Source organism: Caretta caretta, chromosome 24 (assembly GCF_965140235.1).
Source record: "Caretta caretta isolate rCarCar2 chromosome 24, rCarCar1.hap1, whole genome shotgun sequence".
Lineage (NCBI taxonomy): Eukaryota > Metazoa > Chordata > Testudines > Cheloniidae > Caretta > Caretta caretta.
Window position 1 is genome coordinate 116,155 of NC_134229.1, and position 26,949 is coordinate 143,103.

The following is a 26,949-nucleotide window of genomic DNA, read 5'->3' on the forward strand; positions in this document are numbered from 1 at the left end:
AATGTAAGTTTTGCATTATGTTCAATGTTTCCAGTGTAGCTGCAATGTTTGCAAACAACTCTTTCTCAAAATTTCCTATTGTGGCACTTCCTCCAGTGGGAACATTGGGATAGTCAAGGCTCCAAGCAGCCATGGGTGTTTCAGCTTGTCAGCTAAACCTGTTTAAAACATGACATATTGGCAAAAATATGAGCTGCGGGCAGTGCCTTGTCTACACTTGGACTCCCATTAGTGGAGCTGCACCGGTGTTACCAATGATAGAAAGCTTTTCAGTAAGATGGTTAGTGTAGACAAGGACCCTTGTCCTTGTCCTAGTCGGCAATCAGCCTGAAATACAAGATCCGAAGTGAGAATGACCTTTGTTCATAATAATTTAGATAAGTATTTCACTGATGATCAAAACAGGTAAAACAGGAAATGGATGATTATATTCTGAAGATCTGCACAATCTAATTTTGCTTTCACAGGAAAGTGAAATGGGTTGTGGGTGGTTCTTGGGAGAGTACCAGTGCTCCCATCTTCTCAAAAGTGGGGAAAGGGAGGAACTGTATAGGTCCCTTATACAAGAGTTGTAAGAGTAGCAGTCCACAGTTGAAGAGGTGCTGAATCAAATATACTTTAAATGTTAACCATATACATTTACCCTTTTAAAATGCCTAAAACAGTAGGTATTCCAAAAAACTATTTTTATTTTTTCTGGCAAGAACACAGTCATATGTATTTCCACCTTATGCAACAGAAAGCTTGTATGCATAAAATTACAAGAGAGGTTCTACAGGTAGAATTGAGTGGGGGGAAAGCAATGATACTCTTCTTCCAAGCTCTACCCATATGAGATGTCTAAACTGAGACACTACTCAGTGTAGATCAGGGGTCGGCAACCTTCGGCACGCAGCCCATCAGCGTAATCCAGTGGCGGGCCGCAAGGCATTTTATGTTGACCATATGCAGGTATGTCCCCCTGCAGCTCCAGCACGGCCCGCCACTTCCTGCAGCTCCCATTGGCCAGGAATGGCAAACCGCGGCCACTGGGAGCTGTGGGGGGTCGTGCCTGCGGAAAGTCAACGTAAACAAAATGTCTCGCGGCCTGCCACCAGATTACCCTGATGGGTTGCGTGCCAAAGGTTGCTAACTCCTGGTGCAGGTATTAAAAAACGGATCCTGCATGCTCTGTGGAGACAATGCTGGACTCCTCAGCATGGGTTCAGATACATCGCTGGACTTCGTAGCTTTTTCCCTCCCTCTTACATGCTTTGATCATCAGTGAAATGTAACCTATGACATTAAATGACATTAAAACTGTAACCATTAGGCATCTGAGTTAACACCCTTTAAGATGAACAGGGTAGCTCACATTAGATCTTTTATTTCAGGCCCCATGTAAACTAAGGCAGCTATCACAGCAGAGGCTCATACTCTATTCACATGTTGATGGTTTTCTTTACAAACAAAAAAGGGCTGGAGACTTTCTTTTATGCAAGTTGACATTTTGTAGCACAAGATGGCCACCTAAAAAAATGCTAGCTTGCCAAGGTGCTCTATGCCTAATTTGAGCGCTAAAAGCTGCAGTAGCTCAGAAGAGGGTACAGCAGCCATAGCAGTGTGATCACTAAAAAGGTTGCAAGAGGACTGTGGAACTGCAAGAAGGCCCATTACAACCTCACAGCTATAATTCATAGAATCATAGAATATCAGGGTTGGAGGGGACCTCAGCAGGTCATCTAGTCCAACCCCCTGCTCAAAGCAGGACCAATCCCCAATTAAATCATCCCAGCCAGGGCTTTGTCAAGCCAGACCTTAAAAACTTCTAAGGAAGGAGATTCCACCACCTCCCTAGGTAACGCATTCCAGTGTTTCACCACCCTCCTAGTGAAAAAGTTTTTCCTAATAGCCAACCTAAATCTCCCCCACTGCAACTTGAGACCATTACTCCTTGTTCTGTCATCTGCTACCACTGAGAACAGTCTAGAGCCATTCTCTTTGGAACCCCCTTTCAGGTAGTTGAAAGCAGTTATCAAATCCCCCCTCATTCTTCTCTTCCATAGACTAAACATCCCCAGTTCCCTCAGCCTCTCCTCATAACTCATGTGTTCCAGTCCCCTAATCATTTTTGTTGCCCTCCGCTGGACTCTTTCCAATTTTTCCACATCCTTCTTGTAGTGTGGGGCCCAAAACTGGACACAGTACTCCAGATGAGGCCTCACCAGTGTTGAATAGAGGGGAACGATCACGTCCCTCGATCTGCTGGCAATGCCCCACAATTCACCACAAATCATGGTAGCAATAGTGAAAGCTGTAGACAGAGCTCAAGCATTTTTACCAGTTTGTTGTCCTAACCCACTCAGAGGCAGACAACATGGTGGTAAAAAAAACACTTTAGCCCTGTCTAAATTACAGCTTCTAACAGGGAGAATTACATCTAAACTGTCCAGCATAGATGAAGCCAAAAGGTGCAGTGATTCAGTGCAGGGTACAAAAGTGGGACCCTGACTCCAATTAAGTACAACTGGAATAGTGCTGGCATTATTTGCGGATTGTTGCAAATACTTATGTGTGGACAGAAGGTATGTTACAATCGCAGCAAGTGCTGTTTTTCTAGTGCAGAGTTAACTTCTGGGAGGGTTTTCAAAGGTAAGAAAATCTCTGTGCGGTTGTGAAGAGAAGGGCTAGAGAGAAATGAAACTACTGCATCTATTTTTGGAGGGGTGGGAGGAGTTATCTGAACAGATCATCTGACCTGTTTTAGATTCACACAGCATTGTTAGTCATGGTTTGCTGTTTCTCAAATCCCCATCATACTTCACCTGAATGATGAGAGGAAAGCCTTTCAATACCATCTTTCTTCCTCCCTGGCCTACAACACGTCAGAGAGACCTGCATAAACTACTTCCATAATAAAATTAAATACCAGAAATCAGCCTGATCTCTGCATTATTACAAACTTAGTCAGTGATGGGCAGCACAGTCTTAAAAAACTAACCTTTTGTACGGACTTTCATTCTACACCAGCCAGAGCAGCTAGACCCAATTTTTTAACAAGGCAACTTTGAAAGTGGTAAATGGGAAAGGTATTGAACATCTTGGATTTTTCATTTTCTCATTTTTAAATGCTCTTTGGTCTTAAGAAGAAGGAAGGTGTCATTTGATAGTTAGCTGAACTGCAACAGATTAACATTTAGTGAGCTGAGCGAAAACCCTGAATTCTCTAAGGATACCAATATCTGTAAGCTCTTCACGGTTTTGTCCTTATTGTTAGAAAATAAACTGTCTTCCTGGACTGCAACTGAAACACAACTTCCCAAAGGTAACTGACCCAAGTGATGATAAATTGGCCTCAGGTCCCATGATCTGTGACTAGAATAACTAGAGCATACAGTGCTCATAGATGACATTTACAATTCAGTAGACATGTCTTTGGTTGTTTTTATTTCTAATACTCCCTGTTCCCTCCATATGAACTGGATTCTGCTTCCAACATAGGATTTTTTACTAGTCTTCTCATCCTCTTTGAAGAGAGACAAATAAACGTTAACAGATTATCTGTATAAAATCACTACAGTTACCCTTTGTAGTTATTACAAGTTACATGCCAAATGCAAAGAAGATGCCGACAAATGCTGTAACCCCTCTCCCTATTCATTCTGATCTCAAAATACTGCATAATCCTCAAAAACAGCAGAAAAAGCCACCAGCAAATTTCAAATACCCCCCCCCCCAACTCTGGGCTGAGAACAGGAATTAGACTCAGCTGAAAACACTGTTTTTTTGTTTCTGAAAGTTTTACGCCCTACAACCTCTGCCTTAACTATAAACACATTCTGGCCAAAAGAAATAAAAATTATACTGCCTGACAAAGAAAGTGCAATTTACAGGAGCCCCTTGCAAACCTCAAGCATAAGGTCCCATTCTGCCTCTAGAGGACCACACAAGGGAGAGCACAGACTGGTGTATTAGGTACATAGGAATTGTCAGATTGTCTCAGAACAGTGGTCCATCTAGTCCAGTTTATGCCTCTAACAGTGGACTGTATCAATAGCTTCAGAAGAAGGTCCAAGAAACCCTTCAGGGGGCAGCTATAGAAGAGCCTGCCTACAGGAAAGGCTGCTACTTAACCCTCATTAATTAGAGCAGTGGTTTTCAAACTTTTTTTCTGGCGACCCAGTTGAAGAAAATTGTTGATAACAGCGACCCAACGGAGCTGGGGATGAGGGGTGTGGGAGGGGCTCAGGGCTGGGGCCGAGAGTTGGGGTGCGGGAGTGAAGGCTTCAGGGTGGGGCCGGGGATGAGGGATTTGGGGAGTAGGAGGGGGTAAGGGCTCTGGGCTGGGGGTGCAGGCCCTGGGGTGGGGCCAGGGATGAGGGGTTTGGGGTGCAGGAGCAGGCTCCAGGTTTGGGGGCTCAGGGCTGGGATTGCGGCGTGGGAGGGTCAGGACTCTGGGCTAGGGGTGTAGGCTCTGGGGTGGGGCCAGGGATGAGGGGTTTGGCGTGCAGGAGGGAGCTCTATGTTTGTGGGGCTCAGGGCTAGGGATTGGGGTGCAGGGTTGGGGCATGGGCTTACCTCAGACAGCTCCTGGGCAGCGGCGCAGTGGGGGTGCTAAGGCAGACTTCCTGCCTGTCTTGGCACTGCGGAGCACGCTGCGCCCCAGAAGCAGCCACCAGCAGGTCTGGCTCCTAGGCGGAGGTACACAAGCAGCTCTGCAAGGCTCTCACCCGCAGGTACCGCCCTCTCCCCCAGCTTCTATTGACTGGTTCCCAACTAATGGGAGTGGGGAGCTGGTGCTCAGGCTGGGGGCAATGCGCGGAGCACCGTGGCCTCCCCGCCTAGGAGCCAGACCTGCTGCTGGCCACTTCTGGGGCACAGTGCAGTGTTGGACCAGGTAGGAACTAGCCTGCCTTAGCCGGGCAGCACCGCTGACGGGACTTTTAACGGCCCTGTCGGCAGTGCTGACCAGAACCGCTGCGACCCAGTGCCTTACATTTTATGACCCAGTACTAGGTCGCGACCCGCAGTTTGAAAACCACTGCATTAGAGGTTAGCTTATGCCCTGAAACATGAGAGTTTATATCCTTTCAAAAACTTGAAGTTGTGACCCGGGACGTTTTTATTTTCCATACAAATATACAATCCCATTTTAAATTCTGATAATTTCTTGGGTGCATGTGGAGGTGAATAGAGGGAGAAGTACTTTCTCCTTTTCCCTACTGGTGACCTGCAGTGGTCTACAGAAAAAGGAATCATTCCTACATGCTTCCTAAGATGTGCAGAAATTTATTCCTGCCCCTCCAGCCCTCTGGTTTTGGGAGTGGAAGGAGAAGTTGGTGTACCAGTACGCATTGGAAATGGCACTAAAAGGGCCTGATCTGCATGGTATGTGTCTAAGGCAGGGGTGGGCAATAATTTTTGCAGGGCTTACCACTCCATGAATTTTGGTAAGTCATCACGGGCCTGCACATTTCTACTATATTAATGGAGGGGGTGCGAGGTATGGGAGGGAGTTTGGGTGCAGGAAGGAGCGCCAGGCTGGTGCAGAGTGTTGGGGTGCAGGAGAGGGTAAGGGGTGTGGGCTCTGGGAGGGAGTTTGGTACAGGAGGGGGCTCCAGCCTGGGGATTGGAGTGCAGGGTCTGGGAGTTTGGGTGCAGGAGGGGGTTTTGACCTGGGGCAGGGGGTTGGGGTGCGGGAGGGGGTGCGAGGTGCAGGCTCTGGCTGCAGGGCCATCATTAGGCATATGCAGCAGCATAGTGCACTATGAAATTTGGGGCACCAAATTGCCCCAAATTTCATGGTGTCCTAGGCAGCTGTGTGCTGCATACGCGGCAGCACCAGAGCTGCGACCAGCCCTATCCCTCGGCCGGCCCCGCGCAGGCTGTGCCCACTGCAAGGCGCAGGGCCGTCCCTAGGGGGGTGTGGGGCCCTGGACAACTCCCTCTGCCCTGCCTCTTACCCTTCCCCCCTGCTCTACCCCCGGCCCGCCCCCATTCCACCTCTTCCCCCACTGACCCGCACTCACCGGCAGCAGCGGGAAGCGGAGCAACCTGGTCACAGCCCGCTCCCAGCCGCAGTGCTCCGCTTCCCGCCACCGGTGAGTACGGAGAAAGGATCGCCCCCCGCACTCACCAGCGGCGGGAAGCAGAGCGACGCAGCCCCAGCCCACTCCGCTTCTCTTGTCCCAGCCCCAGCCATGTCGCTCAGGTTGGGGAAAGGACTTCCCCTGGCTCTCACCGCGCCTGGAACCCCAGGGGTTCACGAACCACAGTTTGGGAACAACTAGTCTAAGGTTTCAGAGTGGTAGCCATGTCAGTCTGTAACAGGAAAAAAAACCGAGGAGTACTTGTGGCACCTTACAGACTAACAAAAATATTTGGGCATAAGCTTTCATGGGCTAAAACCACTTAATTGGATGCATGCAGTGGAAAATACAGTAGGAAGATATATATACACAGAGAACATGAAAAAATGGGTGTTGCCATACCAACTGTAACAAGACCAATTAATTAAGGTGCGCTATTATCAGTAGGAGAAAAACTGCAGGAGATTTACAGTATCACACTCCTCTACTGTGCACTTTAGGAAGTGCAGGGGAAGGTAGCACAGGCACTGTGGACCTTAGAAGATCCACATCTCATTAATGCACCTGTCCTGTTGATCTTCTAGGAGCTGTGCCAGTAACTCTTGGAAAGTCACTCACAATGCAGCAGCAAATACACTGCACTTGTGCACTCAAAACCAAAACATGGCACCCTACTAACCACTGGTGCAGTTATAGTGGTGTAAGTTGCAACAGCACAGTTCTCTAGTGAGTAAGCACCAAATGAAAGTTATAATTTTAATGAATCACTCCTGCAAGAAACTAACTGGGTACCTCTGCATTCAGAAGCAGTAGAATATCCTACCAAAGCTTATTCCAAACCGTCTTTCCCATCTGCTGATGAGAAGTTGGTTCCAACTGCCCCCAACCAATTTCTTCACTTTTTCCTTACTCCTATTGTCCTTCGTGCTTTGCTCTTTCCTTCCCTCCCCAATCACTCTCACATTCCTCTCTTCAGTGTCTCTACTCCTTTCTTTCATCCTTCTGATCAGAGAATCCCCATCTAAGAGAGAACCACTTACTAAATAAGTAAATAAATCAAAAACAACAATCCCCAGCCAAACTGGGGGCGAGAAGATCATGAAATGAACATGACATTTTCAAACCATCTCATTGTTCATTCTCCTTGTAGCCTCCTCCTCCTCTCTCTCTTTCTTCCTGTTTAAACTTCAACATCTTTGGGGCAGGGAATTCCTCTTATGGGTTTGTATACAGCCTAACATAATGGCCCCCAGTCTTGGTTGGGGCCATTAGGTGCAACCATAATACAAAATAATAAAAAATAAGATTCTATTTATTCTCTCGGTGATAACACTGGCACACAAAAGGAGCCTGATGTGCCACTCTGCTACACTACTTTTATGCTGGTATGACACCACTGATTTCAATGGCGTTACATAGGCATACAAATGGTGTAAAAGTGGAGACTCAGGCCTCAGAGGTGCATGGTGCAAACGGCTTTTCCTCCTCAGAGTACTTACTTGAGGGCAGGCCACCTTAGCTTTTAAAACCAGATGAAAGTCATGGACATTGATTGACCCAGATCCCCAAAGGTAATTAGGCTCCTAACTTCCATTGATTTCAGTGGAAGTTGGGCACCCACATATCTTTATGAATCTGGGTCATTCAAACTAACTAGCACACGCCTACTCTGTTAAGCAGTCAATTATTCTTAATCAGGACTTTCTGTAATTCTCACAGTTTATACATTCCCAGGAGGCACTTACATATGTTGAATAATATCCTATGTTTCTTACACAATTTATTTTAGATTAGTTTATAAGTCCTCTGCAAGTAAGAAATAGAAGAGGTGGGAAGAGTGATTGTTTCAGGAAAAGGTGCAGAGCTGTATGAATAAAAGGACCAAACACTTTGAGACAGTCTGTACAAGTGTACAATTGTATGGTAGAAGGCCAAGGACATTATCTAAGGCTGAAAGGTTGTAATACTGTAACTAAATTACCCATTACAAAGCTAACTAGAATTAGTATTAGTGGAAGTGTTTAGGCAATATTTACACACACCACTTTAACCAAAAGTTGGATTTTAAAGTTATTTAGTTAAACCAATGCAAACCCCTTTGTGTACATTATTAAGGGCATAGGTAGAGCCCTTACTGATATAGCCTAAATTGATCCACGCCATTTTTAAACTGCTTTAAGAGTGCCCATATAGGGTTTTGCATCAGTTAAACTAAATTGATTTAAAAACATCTTTAGTTAAATTGGTCCAAGTTTGTGTGTAGACAAGTCCTTTGAATAATGGCACAAACAATTATTTGGATGTCCCCGATGCAGAATGTTGTACTTTGATAATGCATAACACAAGAAAGACTGCTGGGAACCAAACCATTTAACAATGGTCTATCTGCAGAAGCAAGCTTTGACGGCTTTTTTATAAGAGTGCCATAAGGACTGTTAGAGAGACATGATGAGTGAGATAAATGTGACATTCTATACCTTGGGGGAGTGTCCTGTAACCCCCATATTCCTCATCTGTATATAACTGTGATATTACATTAAAGCATGCCTTGTAAGGTATCAGGGGAAAGGTTATGGTCTGCTGAAAGACACTGTTCTATCTAAATATGTGTATCATCAATGCATATGAAATTATAAGAATTGTGTTGTACAGTTTTCACTAAAATATGGTGTGGGTTTGGGAGGCACTCAGATACTAGCCCTACAGTGACAATGACAAGGGAGGTAACCAACACCTGGGTGGGTGCTGTTGAACAGACATCACCAGCAACTGTCCAGCAAGGGAGCTACAATGCAATGACTCACGTGCATAGGGCCACACCAGGGTAACTGCTCAACCTTGCCTGGGGACTCAGCAATGCCCACCAGATATGCCTGGCCTTGTGTTCTCCAAGCACATGGACTAAGAGTATAAAACAGGACATGGGGGCCCATGCTTCGCCTTTCGCCTGCCCCCACCTATGCTGCAAGCCACAAGGACACTGAGAAGATTTAAGACTCCTCTCCAAGAGGAGATTGGCCCAGGTTTCAAGCGTGAAATCTGTGTACTATGAACTGCAATATCCAGTGGGGTGAGAAAACCGCTTAATGTAGATGTTGGCCAGTCTAATAGGGTTGAGAGTTTAGACTGCATTCTTATATTTTCTTTCTTTTGGTAGGTTTCAGAGTAACAGCCGTGTTAGTCTGTATTCGCAAAAAGAAAAGGTGTACTTGTAGCACCTTAGAGACTAACCAATTTATTTGAGCATGAGCTTTCGTGAGCTACAGCTCACTTCATCAGATGTATACCGTGGAAACTGCAGCAGACCATGCTCATGCTCAAATAAATTGGTTAGTCTCTAAGGTGCTACAAGTACTCCTTTTCTTTTTTCTTTTGGTAACTAACTCTGACTTTTTGCTTATAACTTATAATCACTTAAAATCTATCTTTTGTAGCCAATACATTTATTTTACTGTTTATCTTTACCAGTGAGTTTGTATGAAGTGTGTGGCAAAACTGCTCAGGTTTGCAAAGGTTGGTGTATATCCACTTTCCATTGATGAAGTGGTGAACCAATTAATAAATCTGCATTGCTCGTCTTGAGCAGTACAAGACGGTATATTCCTGAGGTGCAAGGCTGGAAGCTGGGGGGATTTGGCTAGTGCCTTTCCCGCTCTGATTCATGAGTGGCTCTGGGAGGATTCATGCAATATAGCTGGGTGTGAAGCTCCACATGCGGTTGTGCTGAGTAATAATAGCATCTGGAGGGGTTTGCTGCTTGTCACTAGCAAAGCATTGTGAGAGACAGCCCAGGCTGGAAGGTTTAGGGGGCACAGTGGTCCCATAGTCCCAGGCTGCACCCCAGGGAACCCATCACAATAATATCTTTTATTGGACCAACTTCTGTTGGTGAGAGAGACAAGCTTTTGAGCTTACACAGATCTTTTCTTCAGGTCTGGGAAACTTACAGAGCATCACAGCTAATATAAGGTGAAACAGATTGTTTAGCATCTGTTCCACCCTACACTCTTGAGTAAATTTCCCAGACCTAAAGAAAAACTCTGTGTAAGCTTAAGGGCTTGTCTCTGTCACCAAAAGAAGTTGGTCCAATAAAAGATATTACCTCACCCACTGTGTCTTTAATAACCTGGGACGCACACGGCTACAATGACACTGCATATAGTGATTATTAGACAGTTTGCAACTTTATACAGCAAGAATTAAACATTATCTTTAGTGAATAAGTTGTATGGGGCAGGGATTTTGTCTTCATCCTTGTTATAAAGTTCCCAGTACTCTGTTAGCACCATACTAGTACTAATTTAAAATAAGGGCCCCATGAAAGTGAAATTTCACTCTGTAAATATTTAAAATAATTAAAAGACAGAATATGTCACTTTTAATTTTCTTTGTTTTTAATAATATTGGGTGGGGGGTCCTTAAAGAAGCTGCAATAGTGTACTAATTATCAGTGGTGAAACTGCTAGTATGCAGCACCTAGATTCCACAGTGATTTGCACAGGTTGTAAATATAAATAGATACATTGTGTTCTTACCATAAGAAATGGTGTGTGTGTGTCTGTCAGCGTTTTATATAACACCTGAGAATAAAAAGGAAATGCAGCAACCATTTTTTTAACCATGAGACCTCATTGAAGAGTGGCCTAAAAAGCAAGATTGAGATTTAGAGGAAAGAGAGGGGGAGCAGGTTGTATTCCTGAGAAACCCACATATTCACCTGCTGTTTTCCCCTCATCATTTGCTCTGTAGGCAAGTCCTGAGGTCTTAAAAGTAATTGCTAAAATTTCCTTTATTTAAAATGTCGCTCATTAAGAAAGTCAGGAGAACATTTTTGTTGGTGACCCAGGGGATCAACAGCTATCCTATTATGCAGCCACAGACTCCAGTATATGGTACATTGTGCACCAGACAATAACACTGAGTAGGCATCAGAGTAGCAGCTGTGTTAGTCTGTATCTGCAAAAAGAAAAGAAGTACTTGTGGCACCTTAGAGACAAACAAATTTATTTGAGCATAAGCTTTCGTGAGCTAAAGCTCACTTCATCGGATGCATGCAGTAGAAAATACAGTGGGAAGATTTTATATACACAGAGAACATGAAACAATGGGTGTTACCATACACACTGTAACGAGAGTGATCAGGTAAGGTAAGCTATTACCAGCGTGGGCGGATGGAGGGGGAGGATCTTTGGTAGTGATAATCAAGGTGGGCCATTTCCAGCAGTTGACAAGAACGTGTGAGGAAGAGTGTGTGTGTGGGGGCAAATAAACATGGGGAAATAGTTTTACTTTGTGTAATGACCCATCCACTCCCAGTCTTTATTCAAGCCTAAGTTAATTGTGTCCAGTTTTCAAATTAATTCCAATTCAGCAGTCTCTCATTGGAGTCTGTTTTTGAAGTTTTTTTGTTGAAGAATTGCCACTTTTAGGTCTGTAATCAAGTGACCAAAGAGATTGAAGTGTTCTCCGACTGGTTTTTGAATGTTATAATTCTTGACGTCTGATTTGTGTCCATTTATTCTTTTACGTAGAGACTGTCCAGTTTGGCCAATGTACATGGCAGAGGGGCATTGCTGGCACATGATGGCATAGATCACATTGGTAGATGTGCAGGTGAACGAGCCTCTGATAGTGTGGCTGATGTGATTAGGCCCTATGATGGTGTCCCCTGAATAGATATGTGGACACAGTTGGCAATGGGCTTTGTTGCAAGGATAGATTCCTGGGTTAGTGTTTTTGTTGTGTGGTGTGTGGTTGCTGGTGAGTATTTGCTTCAGGTTGGGGGGCTGTCTGTAAGCAAGGACTGGCCTGTCTCCCAAGATCTGTGAGAGTGATGGGTCGTCCTTCAGGATAGGTTGTAAATCCTTGATGATGCGTTGGAGAGGTTTTACTGGGAGTGGATGTATCATTACACAAAGTAAAACTACTTCCGCATGTTTATTCCCCCCCCCCCCCCCCAACTGTTCTTGTCAACTGCTGGAAATGGCCCACCTTGATTATCACTACAAAAGGTTCCCCCTCCATCCCCCCCCGCTGGTAATAGCTCACCTTACCTGATCACTCTCTTAGAGTGTGTATGGTAACACCCATTGTTTCATGTTCTCTCTGTATATAAAATCTCCCCACTGTGTTTTCTACTGCATGCATCCGATGAAGTGAACTTTAGCTCACGAAAGCTCATGCTCAAATAAATTTGTTAGTCTCTAAGGTGCCACAAGTACTCCTTTTCTTTTTACTGAGTAGGCACAATTTCAGCCTATTTTACACTTGAGCTGTAGCGCACGAAAGCTTATACTCAAATAAATTGGTTAGTCTCTAAGGTGCCACAAGTACTCCTTTTCTTTTTGCAAATACAGACTAACACGGCTGTTACTCTGAAACCTGTCACTAAATGAATTAAACAGCTTCTTAAAACACAATGTGTCCCTGCCCCCAAAGCAGGGCCCCTCATTCCCAGGGCTACAGCCTCAAAGCATCTCTCCAGACCCACACAATTAACAGACTGATCTGAGCAGAAGGTATTTCAGCCTGATAAGAAACAGAGGGGTTGGGGATACTGGCAACCTGGCTGTTCCAGAGTGAGGAAGGAGAGTATATGAGATGGGGAGCCACTCTCTTCAGTTCTGGGGACACTGCTTAGATTCCCCCAGAACCGCCCTGCCCGCATCCAGGTACATAGTGCAGAAAAAATGTTCCATCTATCCAGCTTCGTCTAAGAGCTAGAACCTGCTTCTGGACCGGGAGCTGTGTTGCTGCGGCAGCCCCCTCGGAGCAGTCTCTCCCCCCAGGGAATCGTGAACAAAGGCTCCAGCCAGAGGCCGGGGCGCTGCCTGGCCCGGAATAGACATCACGTCATCCCGCTCGAAGCCATTAGGCAGCAGCGGCTCCATAGCTGCAGCTGCAGCTCAGGCTCCCCGCACCTGCTCCTCCACAACTCCTGGGGATGGAGATCAGGCCGAAGGGCAGCGCCAGCTTCAGTTCCAGCCTCCCTCGCTACCTATCCCAGTGCTGATGCTGTGCCCCGAAGCGGAGAGAGACCCTGACCCACTCCTCCCCACCACAGCCGTAGGGAGACAGCTCCCTTCACTGCATTCTACCCACCCAAAACGGGGAGCAAAGAGGCCCCTAACCACTGCAACCCGCCCCGACAGAGAGTAACAAGAACTCTGCCCACAGCACCCCGTCCGATGGGAGGGCAGCAGGGACTCGCCCCCGCCCCGTTTTCCTATTCCCACACGCGGAGTCTACATTCTCGGTATCTGGCAGAGCGTTTCGCAGCATCTTTGCCCCTCGCATCGGCCTGGGCGAGTCCCTGGCACCGACCCAGACTGCCGGAGGTGGACACTGATCGTGTTGCTCTAGAGGGGAGGTTAAGACCTAGGCATGCTGAGAGGGGTGCTATTGCTGGGTATGGCCCGGTATACGGAATGAGGAAAGTGGTGGACACGGCTCAATCGCGATTGGCAGGGGGGTGGCGCTGGGCACGGCCGCTGGGATGCACGGGCATGTCACTGGGCACGGCACAGTCTCGATGGGGCTGGGAGGGCACGGCACGACACGGTCTCGATGGGGGAGGGGAGGCGCTGGGCACGGCCTGGTCTCGACAGGAGCTGGGTAGGACCCGGTGACCTAGCTCCACTCACCTAAACCGGGTCGGACACTGGCGATCTCAGCCATGGTGCAGATGAACGGATGCAGTCGGGGTGCGGGATCCTGTTCGCTGGGCTCCCGCGGTACCGGCCTCCGCCCTGAGGATGCTCCGAGCCTGGGATGCAGAAGCTGCCGACTGGCCCTGATGCAGCACAGTCTCCGCCCACAAAGACCGATCGGGGATTAGGCTCCGCCCCTCTCCAATGTCACCCGAAGAGGAAACTCCGCCCAAACGCCGACGCCACCACCGGACAGTGACGGGGTGGGCAGTGGATTCGCTTACCCTACAGTACCCACATTGGCAGCAGGCGGGCGTATCCAGTACTAGGCTTGCGAGGTGGAGGAGTGTATTCCACCGGCAAGCGGGGCAGGGAGACAGGGTATCCCACTCTGGGTGTATAGCCGGCGCAGGGCTTGGGAGGTGGTCTACCCCACACTGGGGTGGCGCTGTTTATATACTGCAGTAGGGCTGGAGGGGGTAGGGAGTTGGTTTATCCCACATTAGGGTGGTGGGCCTGTGCATCCAGGGCGCGCTTCTGCGCTGGGCTAGGCTAAGGAAGCGGTGCATCCCTCCCTGTGTGTCATCTTGCACGGGGTGTTGTAAGGGTATATCTTTCTCGCGGAGCTGGAAGGGGACATGTCCCAAACCGGATCATTCCAGTTGCAGCAAACGGAGGGCAATGACCCTACTACGCAATGAATCCGATCTAACAGCCAAAGAGAGAGTGGGCGGGTGGAGGGTGTGTGTATGCGAAAGAGACCTCAAGAGATCGAGGACTTAAGACAAAGTGAAGAAGGGTCAGGTCAGCGCACTGGCCTGGGCTTTGGGAGAGGCCTGCTCCGCTCCAGTCTCCCGCTGTGTGAGTTCGGGCAAGACAGTCGCTCGGTGACGCAGAGGCTGTAAGGGCCAATTCACCGTCGCCTGCAAGCCGCACCCGAGCAGGCTCCCAAAAGCCTCTTGGGTGTAACGCACACGGCCTGCCCGAGGCAGATGTTCCAGCCTCTGATTCCCGGCTCTCTGGATTCCGGCCCGTTCTGTTCATACACGACGCACGCGTGGGGCAGAGGGACTAAGTCTCCGCAGGAGACGCTCCCATAGCGGCAGAGAGACAGAAAACAACAAACATGGCGGCTCCTCAGCTCTGCCCCCTACGAAGGGAGCGGGGCCCCACCGTCTCTTCACCAAACTAACATGGCGGGGGTCTCAGCTACGTACCCAAGAACCAGGGCAGCGACCCCAGCTCGCTCTGTAGCACTTGTGGCGGCTCCCCTTTTCTCCCCCTCCCCCATAAAGTTGGCGGTCATACTTTCGCCCCCGCCCCCATGCCCGGCACAATCATGGCAGCGCCCCACTTACCTTCCGCCCGGAACCATGGCGGCTCGTTTTCCTTTGCTCCCAAACAAACATGGCGGTGCCGGCGCGCGCTGCTCTCCACACGGGAGCCCGGACGTAATTTCCGTTTCCCGTTGGAGGAAGCGGCGGCAAGCGGGACGGGAAGATGGAGCTGAAGAGTCTGGTCGGCGTGGGGCTTACGGCTTCCCGGTTTGTGGCCTTGTGGGACGCTCAGATTCCTGCTATTGTAAACCGGGCGCACCGCCAGGCGGGCTCCTGGGTCTGACCGCTGAGGCCGGGCCGTCCGGGAGGGGTTGTCGTGGGTTTAGCTAGGGGGGAGGGCCCCGGTCTCATGTCCAGGGGTGGGTTCTGCTGTGGTAAGAAATTGCTCTTGTCCTTTTAGGGTGGAGCTGGGGGATTGGTAGCAGAATGTCGCACTCGTTGAAGATGTTGCCCTGCAAGAAGAGAAGAGCTGTTGCTGTGGAGCCCCAGAGTCCTTCCGTCGACTTGAGCTATCACAAGGAGGGTGCAGCTCTCCTCTCAGATGCAGAGTCTGTTAAACTGGAGTCTTCTAATGCTAGTCACGCTGAGGAGCTCAGAGACTCTGTATCAAAGCACTGGCTAGTGAGCAAAATCACAGATACTCAGCCTGTGTCAGCTGCCGACAAGCCTGGTGCACAACCTGCATGTTCTGCAAGCACTACTGTCACACTGGATGAGGATTTGCCCTTTTTGGAAGCCACTGATGGTGGAGCCTTTAAGGGAAACGTAATCCCAGGAAAAGGGACCTCCGAGGCATGTAGCCAAAGGGCTTGGAAAGAACCAGTGGACAATTTCCTGAGGAGTGGGAAAAGAATCACAGTGAAGCATAGATCAGATCTCAGTCAGGACAGTGGTGAAGGTCAACAGAACACAAAAGAAACTGCGTCCGCAACTGAATTTCTTGAGCAGGGTAAGGATCAAGAATTCACTGCAGAAGGTAAATTAATTTGATATGGCTTGCTTGCTGCTGTCATTATTTACACAGCAGCATAAGCACACGAGGTATTTTACAAACAAAAAGGGATTAGGTCTCTGCTTCATAGAATGTTGGGTCTGATTTTCAGCCCTGCTGAAATATAAACTCTTGAATTTAAGCTGTTGTTACAGGCGTGTGGTGGTCCACATGCTTTGTGAGTTCTTGGAGTGGTGGTGTTTGTCAGGAAGAAGACTATAATTTAGCTCTTAGAGCCACTTTCTTGTTTTGTCCAGGCAGAAAATCTTCAGAAGAAAGACCAAAAAAACAAAGAATTAGAAAATCAGAGAGAATAAGATATTATTTAATAAAATTGAAAGGACAACACATTTAAAATATGAAAGGAAATAACTGTTTCACACAACATTTAATCCAGGGAATTCATTGACATTAGATATTATTGCGGTCCAGAGTTTATGGGGATAAGAACATCCAGAGTTATATTCGGTACAATAAACAGTTTCTTTTAGAAGGGATATAAACAATGGTGCTTTAGGCATAAGCCAGCCATCTACTGAGGGATTAGGAAGAAACTGCTTGTTTGGGCAGGTTATTCCATTACAGGAGTTCTTGCATCTGCTTCTGAAACATGGGTATCTGCCATTGTTGGAGACAGGATACTGGACTAGAGCAAGCATTACTTTATTCTAATAGGTTTCAGAGTAGCAGCCGTGTTAGTCTGTATCTGCAAAAAGAAAAGGAGTACTTGTGGCACCTTAGAGACGAACAAATTTATTTGAGCATAAGCTTTTGTGAGCTACAGCTCACTTCATCGGATGCATAGAATGGAACATATAGTAAGAAGAGACACACACGCACACAGAGAGAGAAGGTGGAAGTTGTCATACAAACTGTAAGAGGCTATAACCTGCTGAGTTATTACACATATTTAATCTATTTCCCTATGTTAAGTATCCTCACACCTTCTTGTCAACTCCCTAAATGGGACATCTTGATTATCACTACAAAAGTTTTTTTTTTCTCCTCCTGATAATAGCTCATCCTAATTAATTAGCCTCTTACAGTTTGTATGGCAACTTCCACCTTCTGTGTGTGTGTGTATCTATCTGTCTATCTGCCTTTTCTTACTATATGTTCCATCCTATGCATCCGATGAAGTGGGCTGTAGCCCACGAAAGCTTAGGCTCTAATAAATTTGTTAGTCTCCAAGGTGCCACAAGTACTCCTGTTCTTTTTGCGATACAGACTAACACGGCTGCTACTCTAAACCTATCTTGCACCAGTAAGTTTCATAGGTAATGTACAGTGTAAAATATTTTGTATTGTTTAAGTTTGTCCTTAAAACAAATATCTGCATCTTGAAAGTGCTGTCTAAATATTAGCTAAATAGAGAGACAAGGTGGGTGAGGTAATATTTTTTAGTGGACAAACTTCTGCTGGTGGAGAGACAAGCTTGTCTCTCTAATATCCTGGGACCGACATGGCTACAACTACACTGCTTACTAGCTAAGTAATCATCCTTGCATTACTTTTAAAGATTTGGCTAGATATGTGTAAAAACTGATCAAAGTGTAACCAAACGTCCTTTCAGACATTTCATGCTATTGGTGGTCTGTGCGTAAATTGTCAGCCTATATTTTCATTCTCAGAATAGCATTCTTTCACACAGGTGAAAGGTTAGGTCCATCTTGTTAGAGCTTGTAATGGGAAGCCACCACAATCTCTAGCAATACCCTCCCTAGGCTGTAATGCAAGTTTATAACTTTATACAGATTTATTACAGCACTTGGGTTTTGTGACATCAAGTGGCAGGAGAAACCTTAGCACCACAGTGCATCATAGGATGCATAAAGAAACTATGATATAAGCAAAATGCTAATTTGTCAGCTTGTTCACACCATCATTTTTTCCTGACACTATATGATTTATTATAAATTTGTTAGTCTCTAAGGTGCCACAAGTACTCCTTTTCTTTATATGACCTATGTATTTAAAGGAGTTTTTGTGATTTCTAATATATCTGAACGCTTGTGATTGAAATCCAGGAGGTAGCAAAAGCACTTATTACTTGTTCAACTTATATGGTAGGTTTCAGAGTAACAGCCGTGTTAGTCTGTATTCGCAAAAAGAAAAGGAGTACTTGTGGCACCTTAGAGACTAACCAATTTATTTGAGCATGAGCTTTCGTGAGCTACAGCTCACTTCATCAGATGCATACCGTGGAAACTGCAGCAGACTTTATATATACACAGAGAATATGAAATATTATATAAAGTCTGCTGCAGTTTCCACGGTATGCATCTGATGAAGTGAGCTGTAGCTCACGAAAGCTCATGCTCAAATAAATTGGTTAGTCTCTAAGGTGCCACAAGTACTCCTTTTCTTTTAACTTATATGGTGTCTGCTTTTTTGAATGACTGGTAGAAGTGATGAGGCAGCATCAGAAGCCTAGGTGATCCATTTTTCTGAAGTTCACAAGCTTTGAATAGTGAATGCATGAGACCTGTATTGTTGTAGGGTTTATGGAATCCCTACTGTATTTGGATCATAGGTTTGTGCAAAAGAGGAAAAGCTAACTGGGGAGAATCCCTGTGAACAAAATGACCCTAATATATACTGTTTGCAGGGAAATCTCCTAAATTGCATACAGAGGTAGAAGTAATTTTGCAGAGACACCCCCATCCAGCTGACAACCACTCGCCAAAACAAGTGGCCCAAGTGAGAAGTTCCTTGCTGCTGCCAATTAAAGCTCCTGCCACGATCAAGTCACTAAAAAACACCAAAATTGGGGAGCAGCTGCAGCAGACTGATGAGGAAACTGAGGACGTTGGGCTGTTTATTCCACTGGGTAAGTGTCATGCAGGAGGAGAACCTGTGACATGGTGTTACAAATTACACCTTGTAGGACACGCACACCAATGCTGCGAATTACACCTTGTAGGACACGCACAGTTCGAATCTAGGCTGAGGCACAGAAACAAAGTCCACAACTGCAGAGTTCCCAAAAGACACTAAGTTTATTACGCTCGAGCGTGGAGCCCCCCTGCTAGCCATGGGGGGACCCTAATACAAATTATACAAAGGTTACATACTTTTTAGCAAAGCATGTTGCCCTCGTGCATCGGAAACCTTAGCCAATAAACGAACCCTTGTCTTATCTACCACCTATCCCTGCTTGGTGCATTCCTCGTGCTATACCAGTATGTTAATTACACAGCATGGTCCTAAAGCCATGCATCAGTAACCTTTATTATCAGGATGAGAGGCCTCACATCAAGGCCAAGAGACAGGGAGTTAGAGACTGACAAAAACTGGGAGTCAAGGCAGGCTGGAGACAAGGAGGAGGATTTTCACAGGGATTCAGTATCTCAGGATCACTCCTCCTGGTGTATGATGTGCTGGCATTTAAACAATGGTGGGCCCCAAACCAAAATGGAGTCACATGTGCTAACTTTTCCTTAACACATGGTGACACAGTACAACTAGAAATTCTCTGGAAAGGAAGCACAAAACTGGTGTAGGAATCCAGCCTTTGGGTTCAGCAATTTTGAATGATATATTAAACTTCTGTACTGTAATTCAGTAACTGACTAAGCCTCAGGTGCCCAGTGAGGAGCATGTTCTGAAACAAACTGGAGTTGATCCCTGTGGTGGTCTGTCACTTATTGCCCAAACACTGGCATCCTAAGAGAAGAGCTTGGATGCTGCTCTTCTCTTCTCCTGAGTCAGCAATACACTTAGGCTTGATAAGTTTTCTAACCCACTGGTCCTATTGGGATCCAGGATTTTTCTGATTTGCAGCCTGACTGCATGGTTGCTTCATGGCAACTCCTTCAGGAGGAGGGAAGGTGGCTAGTATGGCAGCTCTGTAAAGTCACTAGAGCATAGATGTCTAATACCTAGCTTAATGTATATGTGGACTCTGATTAGTTCAGATTCTTCCATATCTTAGTCTTCCATTTGAAAAATGTGTTCCTAGCTCTCGTGGATGTGAAGGATCAGTTCACTCTTGTCTGCCTGAGTCCGCTGTGGATTGCGGGTTGTATGTGGTTATAAATTTATGTTGCAGCCCACATACTGTCACTAAGATGGAATCCATCTTTCTCCCGAAGAGTGAGTTTGACGCCTCCTGACCCCCCGCACTAGTTATAACCTGCATAGGAGCCGGTCAAAACACCAGTGTTTTAGTGACTCATGGTTCCTATTCATGATCAGTAGGTGGAAAGCAGATGAGACCTGTTAATGTCTGCTGCATTCTAGCTTTTGAAGAGTCCCACTGTCTGAGTGGGAGGTTGTCTTGTATTTTGAAACTGAATTGTTTATTGGTAATCTGCAGAGGAGCAAGATGGAGATGAAAGTGAGAGGAGGAAGAAGAGGAGGAAGGCAACCAAACGTAAACGTGAAGAGAGAGGCCAAGAAGAGGAGGCGTCCTTGGCTTGTGACATCAAACTAGATGACATGCTTGATCGCACCTTAGAAGATGGAGCGAAACAGCACAACTTGACCGTCGTCAATGTGCGAAATATCCTCCATGTGAGTGGGGTGAAGTGGAGATGTATGTCAGTACTAAGAAAAGGAATAGACTCTGAGTATCTTACTGGCAAAGTGCTGGCTAGGCTGAGGTTAGCCTATAGGTTTGTGCAGGATTTTATAAACGGGGTAAGCATAGTAATGATTCACAGACTAGTCTGTCTCCTGTGATGGACTGTAAAACGAGAGCTATCTATTGTTATAGGTGGAATTGATCCAGAACTGGGTCACTTACATTGTCACTCGCAGATGTTAATCTTTTACTTCCTGTAGCATGATCTTTTGCAACTGGTTGTACCACACCTGAGAAGCCCAGGACAAAGGCACAAGCTATTAAGATGGGATGAGAGGACATAGACTAGAAATGTACAAACCTCATATTTTCTGAGAGGACTGGGTTTCTTGGTAAAGGACTTCAGGAATTCTGGTGGGACTGTTAATGGAAATGCAGTGTACATAGTGACAAAGGCCCCCTCCTGTTTTTTTATATTTTTATCCTATCACTCAATTTCCACATGGGAATGAATTGTAGTGGAGAGAAAATCCACATCTGCTTAGCGACCTAGTTCAAAACTTGAGCCAGCTAATTCTGTAGTGAAGCACTTGTCAGATTCCAGTCATCCCTGAACTGAGCCTAGGGAACACCAATGCTGTTTTCAAAATAATAAATTATGCTATTTATTTTAAGCTTTTTCTTTGCATTCTAATAATGTTCCAGGCCTGATAGTCACAGGAATTTGTTCTTTGTCCATTCCCTCTATAGTGACAAATGACTGCCACTGCTTCTGTTTCAGGCATATTCACGTCATTACTATGTAAATGTCAGAATGCAATAAGTTTACCTTCATCTACAGCCTGGCGCTGATGGGGTCATTTCCTTCCCAGAGCGCCCCATGCTGGCAATCTAGTTACAATATTTGGATTCAGGAGACAGAGTCTCTGAACTAGTCTTATCTCCTCAACTTTTACTTTCTATAAGCTCTCTTTGTTTTTCAGTTTTGTTTTTTGTGTATCTCTTCTCTAGTAATCATTGTGCTCTGAAATGTAGCATTAAACTTGCCCTGGAGCAGGAGTACAGTGGAATAGATATCATATTCTCAGTCTCACTTGTGTGAATGTATGTTTTAAGATGCAAATTCTCCAGTGCTGCCCCACAGTAGCTTTTTCTCATGTTCTTACAACCACCAAATTACGGGATTTTACATTATGTGAGAAGAACAGAGCTGATGAAACTGATGTGTGTATAGACTGCGCTGTGTTCTCTCCTAATAGCATTGAGAAAGTTTGATAGGTTCATTCTGCAGAATCGTTGCATGTAATGCATGACCTGTACTTTATCATCAGAGGAGCACTTAATATTTTCTTGTCCTCTTTCCACCTCCTACCACATTTCCAAGATTATTTTGAGCTGAGGTCAGACTCTTTCACAACAAAAATAAAAAAGGAGACTTGAAGCCAATTTTTATGTTCCTGCAGGAAGTGATCACAAATGAGCATGTGGTTGCCATGATGAAAGCAGCCATCAGTGAGACAGAAGACATGCCCATGTTTGTGAGTAAAAAGCTTCTCCCTCTCCTTCCCCCCCGCCCCATTGCTATCTATCCATATGCATGGTTCCTTCAGACGCTGCTCTGACTGATGAATCTTGCTAACGTTCGGATGTGGGGAGAGAATAGGCTAACAGTAGGATCATGGGAGAACTTGTATTGCAATATGTATAGACCGCTTGAGACAATAACTGCTCTGTTGGAACCTAACTGCTAAAAAGAATCATCATGTATAAGGTTTAGCGCACAGATGTCATGCCCACCATGTCAGAGAGGTGATGTTGTTAGCAACAAGAAACAAAGAAATTTTCCGTAAAGAGAGACTGGTGAAAAATGTATATTTAAGAGCGTGCTTTCTTTTTAACTCTTTTAGGAGCCAAAAATGACTCGCTCTAAACTGAAGGAAGTTGTGGAGAAAGGAGTGGTGAGTATGTCATTTGCTTTTTTTTTTTCCCATTGGTTTGGGAAAGGACAGAAGATGCTTTTCTGGCCTCTAGAGGCAATAGGAACTGTAGACTGAGGATGCTTTCTGTGAACTATTCATAAGCTTAAAAGACGTTACAAGGTGAAGTGTATGCATGTGTCCATATTTGTAGTGATCTTAAATAAGGAAAATAGGGATTCCTTAGAGATTAACAGAAATGTACCAGATCAAAGTTGGAGAGAGTTATGTGGGTAAAGTGCACACAGTGAACTGAGAGTATCTAATATAGGAGAGAGTTGTTGCCTGATGCACAAATCTGAGCGGCTTTGAAAGCATATGTTTTAAAGTCTGATGTTACTTGGGTAATTTGGGAAATAGGATCACAAAACACAGATGGTCCTTTGTTTTAACACTATGAAATCTGATGTTACACGGATTATTAATAATCGTTTTATTTTCATTAGGTAATCCCTGCATGGAATATTTCTCCAATTAAGAAGGCTAATGAGATCAAGGTTAGCAACTGAAAGGTGAATCTGTGCTGTTTCCTCTGTCTGCAGAGTCTGTTGCAAGCAGATTTGCGTCCCTATGCAAAAACCTTCAGTGAATATACTCATCTGATTCACTTTGGGCTCACATCTTGGCCTTATGTTTCTCTCTGACTGTCCCTTCTCTGACCTGTAGCTTGTTTTCCTCTTCAGTGTTTTATGATGTGTATTGTGGTACTGCCCAGAGACCCCACTGAGGGCTGGGCACTGCCTACCCCAAAGAGTTGACAGTCTAATTTTAGTTATGGTGCAACAAGTGAATGTATCAGTGCTAGAAGCATGTGGTTTCATAGACTAGGTATGTGCAATATGAGATGCTGTGAGCTCATTCAGTGGCTTTTTAATATTGTAAATTGGGCCTGTCCTTGCACCTCTGAATCCACCCATTCCACAAGCCTTACTTGGATTCAGTTCCCCATCCTCCTTATTTTGGCTCCTTCTCTGAGCTTCTCCACACATGTCCTGAGGTATGGACATTTGAAACCGTAAAACTTTTAGCTTAAACCTGTAAAGTTCTTATTTCCCTTGGTCTCACTGCAGCCTCCTCAGTTTGTGGACATTCCCCTTGAAGAAGATGATTCATCTGATGAGGAATACCAGCCTGAGGATGAGGATGAGGATGAGACTGCTGAAGAGGTAAATATGGCTGAACACCTCTGATTATATCCACAAAGGGATTTAAGTGCCAAACAACCACTTTAGGCACCCAAATCCAAAATATAGATATTCAAAATCTCCGCTCAGCTGCTCTCTAATTGTGTAGGTGTCTGAGTTGCTGCTGATAAAGTCCCTAGGTACCTAAAAATCTGCCTGCGGGCATGCACACAGCCACTTAAGTCCTGATGCCTAGCTCATACCTAGGTCCTAGCAGAATCTTCAAACTGGGTGTTCCTCCACCTATGGTGCCTACAGGGTCCAATCTGGTATGTGTTCTCCGAGGCTGCCTTAAAGCACACCTCCTGGATTAGGTCCTGCACAAAACTGAGTTGAAGGTTGTTTCTCTCCTACTCTTCTCTCCTACTCTTCTCTCCCCCCTCCCCTCCCCCGGCCCTTTTAATCCAATAGCTCAGTGGTTAGAGCCCTCATCCAGGATGTGGGAGACCTCAGTTCAAATCCCCATTCTGCCTGAGAGGATCTGCAACTTGAACCCAGCTTTTTCATGTCTTGAGTGAGTGCCCTAATCACTTGGGCATCAGTTATTCTGTGGAGGGGGTCTCTCCTGTTGAAGCTTTTCTAGTTTGCAGAAAATGTTTAAATATTCACTGGGCCCTAGAGAGAGCAAGCATTACGCTCTAACCCAGTGGTTAGGGCACTGCCCTGGGATGTAGGAGAGTCGGGTTAATAGAATCGTAGAATTTAAGGCTGGAAGGGACCACCAGGTCATTCAGTCTGACTTCCTGTATATCACAGACAACCAATACCACCCAGCACCTGCACACTAAATCCCACAACAGAAATTGGATCCAGATATTCTAACCCTTAGGAGACTGAACTGTTACGTCCCACAGGCAGAGAATAGGAGGGACTGAAGCTCACCTGTGGTTATGTGAGATATACCCAGGTAATCCTGGCAAGTGACTCGCACCCCATGCTGTAAAGGAAGGCAAAAAAAACCCTGAGGTTCTTGTCAGTCTGACCTGGGTGAAAATTTGTTCCTGATCTCACATATAGCAATCAGTTAGATCCTGTGAGCAAGAACCAACCTGGCAAACATCTGAGAGAGAATTCTTAGTACCACCCTAGAGCACTGGCCCACCCTGTCCAATGTCCTATCTGCGGCTATCTCTGAGGCTTCACAGGAAGAAGACAAACAAACCAACCCCCACCCCAGTATATTCTGGAATCCCTTTCTGACTCTTGCAAGTGAACAGCTTCACTCCTGAAGCATGAGCTTTTTAGGAACATCAGATAGGTAGAAACCAGAAGGGACCCTCAAGAGTGCTGAGCCCTATCTGCCATCATCACAAACAGCCCCATCATACAATCCCACATGTACATTTACCCAGATCTCTTAAAACTAACTAAAGGTGTGTGCCCTAACAACTCCTGTTGGGAGGCTGTTCCAGAACCTCACTCCTCCAACCTTTTTCTAAGGTTCATGTCCCTGCTTCAATGAATGTTTAAGTATTTTATGCAAAATGGAGAAGCTGCAACAGGAGAGATTGAATACCCCATAAATCCATGTTTAGGGCCCTCATCTTGGAGGTGGGAGACCTAGATTCAATTCCCCACTCCTCTCAGGCAGAGTGGGCATTTGAACCAGGTCTCCCACATTCCAGGTGAGCGCTCTAACCAGTGGGCTATTAGGTGTAAGGGAGGTTCTTCCACAGCAGAAAAAAGGTCTGCCCTTGGTGTCCACCCTGAAAGATTATCCTACTGGTTTTAGTTCATTCTTTCCTTCATAGTATACTGAGACTTTAACTTCATTATGTTAAAAGAAAATCACTGGAATGAGATATTAGTTGATAAAAGGGTATATTGGAACATAAGAACGGCCATAATGGGTCAGACCAAAGGTCCATCCAGCCCAGTATCCTGTCTACCGAGAGTGGCCAATGCCAGGTGTCCCAGAGGGAGTGAACCTAACAGGTAATGATCAAGTGATCTCTCTCCTGCCATCCATCTCCACCCTCTGACAAACAGAGGCTAGGGACACCATTCCTTACCCATCCTGGCTAACAGCCATTAATGGACTTAACCTGCATGAATTTATCCAGTTCTCTTTTAAACCCTGTTATAGTCCTAGCCTTCACAACCTCCTCAGGCAAGGAGTTCCACAGGTTGACTGTGCGCTGAGTGAAGAATAACTTCCTTTTATTTGTTTTAAATCTGCTACCCATTAATTTCATTTGGTGGCCCCTAGTTCTTCTATTATGGGAACAAGTAAATAACTTTTCCTTCTTCACCTTCTCCACACCACTCATGATTTTATATACCTCTATCATATCCCCCCTTAGTCTCCTCTTTTCCAAGCTGAAAAGTCCTAGCCTCTTTAATCTCTCCTCATATGGGACATGTTCCAAACCCCTAATCATTTTAGTTGCCCTTTTTTGAACCTTTTCTAATGCCAGTATATCTTTTTTGAGATGAGGGGACCGCAGCTGTATGCAGTATTCAAGATGTGGGCTTACCATGGATTTATAGAAGGGCAATAAGATATTCTCCGTCTTATTCTCTATCCCTTTTTTAATGATTCTTAACATCCTGTTTGCTTTTTTGACTGCCGCTGCACACTGCATGGACTTCTTCAGAGAACTATCCACGATGACTCCCAAGATCTTTCTCCTGATTTGTTGTAGCTAAATTAGCCCCCATCATATTGTATGTATAATTGGGGTTATTTTTTCCAATGTGCATTACTTTATATTTATCCACATTAAATTTCATTTGCCATTTTGTTGCCCAGTCACTTAGTTTGTGAGATCTTTTTGAAGTTCTTCAGTCTGCTTTGGTCTTAACTATCTTGAGCAGTTTAGTATCATCTGCAAACTTTGCCATTTCACTGTTTACCCCTTTCTCCAGATCATTTATGAAAAAGATGTTAGTGATTGCAAAATTACTTGACTGTGTTTTGCTGTTCTGTTGTTCTATAGAGCTTGTTGGAAAGTGATGTTGAGAGCACTGCCTCTTCTCCTCGGGGAGCAAAGCGGTCTAGGACAAGGCGATCATCAGATATGATAGAGACAGATGAAGAGGGAGCAACCCTATCTGAGGTACAGTTCACATCTTTCTGAAATAGCTTCAGTCTTTCATTCTAAGTCACCAGTGAGAAACCCATAATAAATGTTGATTGTTAACATTTATATTATGGTAGTACTCGGGTGCTGATTTGACTGTGTCCCATTGTTATGGGTGCTATACAAAGAGGTGGAT

General features: G+C 45.5%; 2 protein-coding genes across 10 annotated transcripts in view; one reads left to right on the plus strand and one right to left on the minus strand.

Moving 5' to 3' along the window:
* The window catches only part of SYT11 (synaptotagmin 11), a 44,785-nt gene extending 29,678 nt beyond the window's left edge, over positions 1–15,107 (minus strand). For 2 of the 4 annotated variants that reach the window (XM_048828413.2, XM_048828411.2), the window contains exon 1: positions 15,076–15,107. In XM_048828413.2, the coding sequence (XP_048684370.2) occupies positions 15,076–15,092 (17 nt within the window). In that variant the 5' untranslated portion in view covers positions 15,093–15,107. Of the gene's footprint in view, positions 1–13,711; positions 14,779–15,075 lie in introns of those variants that run through there. The other 2 variants (XM_048828414.2, XM_075122917.1) reach the window with 2 other exon arrangements.
* A 25-nt stretch (positions 15,108–15,132) lies between these two features.
* Positions 15,133–26,949, plus strand: part of LOC125625852 (GON-4-like protein) — a 58,666-nt gene continuing 46,849 nt past the window's right edge. For 3 of the 6 annotated variants that reach the window (XM_075122908.1, XM_075122910.1, XM_048828397.2), the window contains exons 1-9: positions 15,135–15,261; positions 15,455–16,030; positions 18,654–18,875; positions 20,364–20,560; positions 22,034–22,108; positions 22,478–22,528; positions 22,993–23,043; positions 23,617–23,712; positions 26,670–26,789. In XM_075122908.1, coding sequence (XP_074979009.1) covers positions 15,481–16,030; positions 18,654–18,875; positions 20,364–20,560; positions 22,034–22,108; positions 22,478–22,528; positions 22,993–23,043; positions 23,617–23,712; positions 26,670–26,789 — 1,362 coding nt within the window. In that variant the 5' untranslated portion in view covers positions 15,135–15,261; positions 15,455–15,480. Of the gene's footprint in view, positions 15,262–15,454; positions 16,031–18,653; positions 18,876–20,363; positions 20,561–22,033; positions 22,109–22,477; positions 22,529–22,992; positions 23,044–23,616; positions 23,713–26,669; positions 26,790–26,949 lie in introns of all 6 variants that reach the window. The other 3 variants (XM_075122912.1, XM_075122911.1, XM_075122909.1) reach the window with 3 other exon arrangements.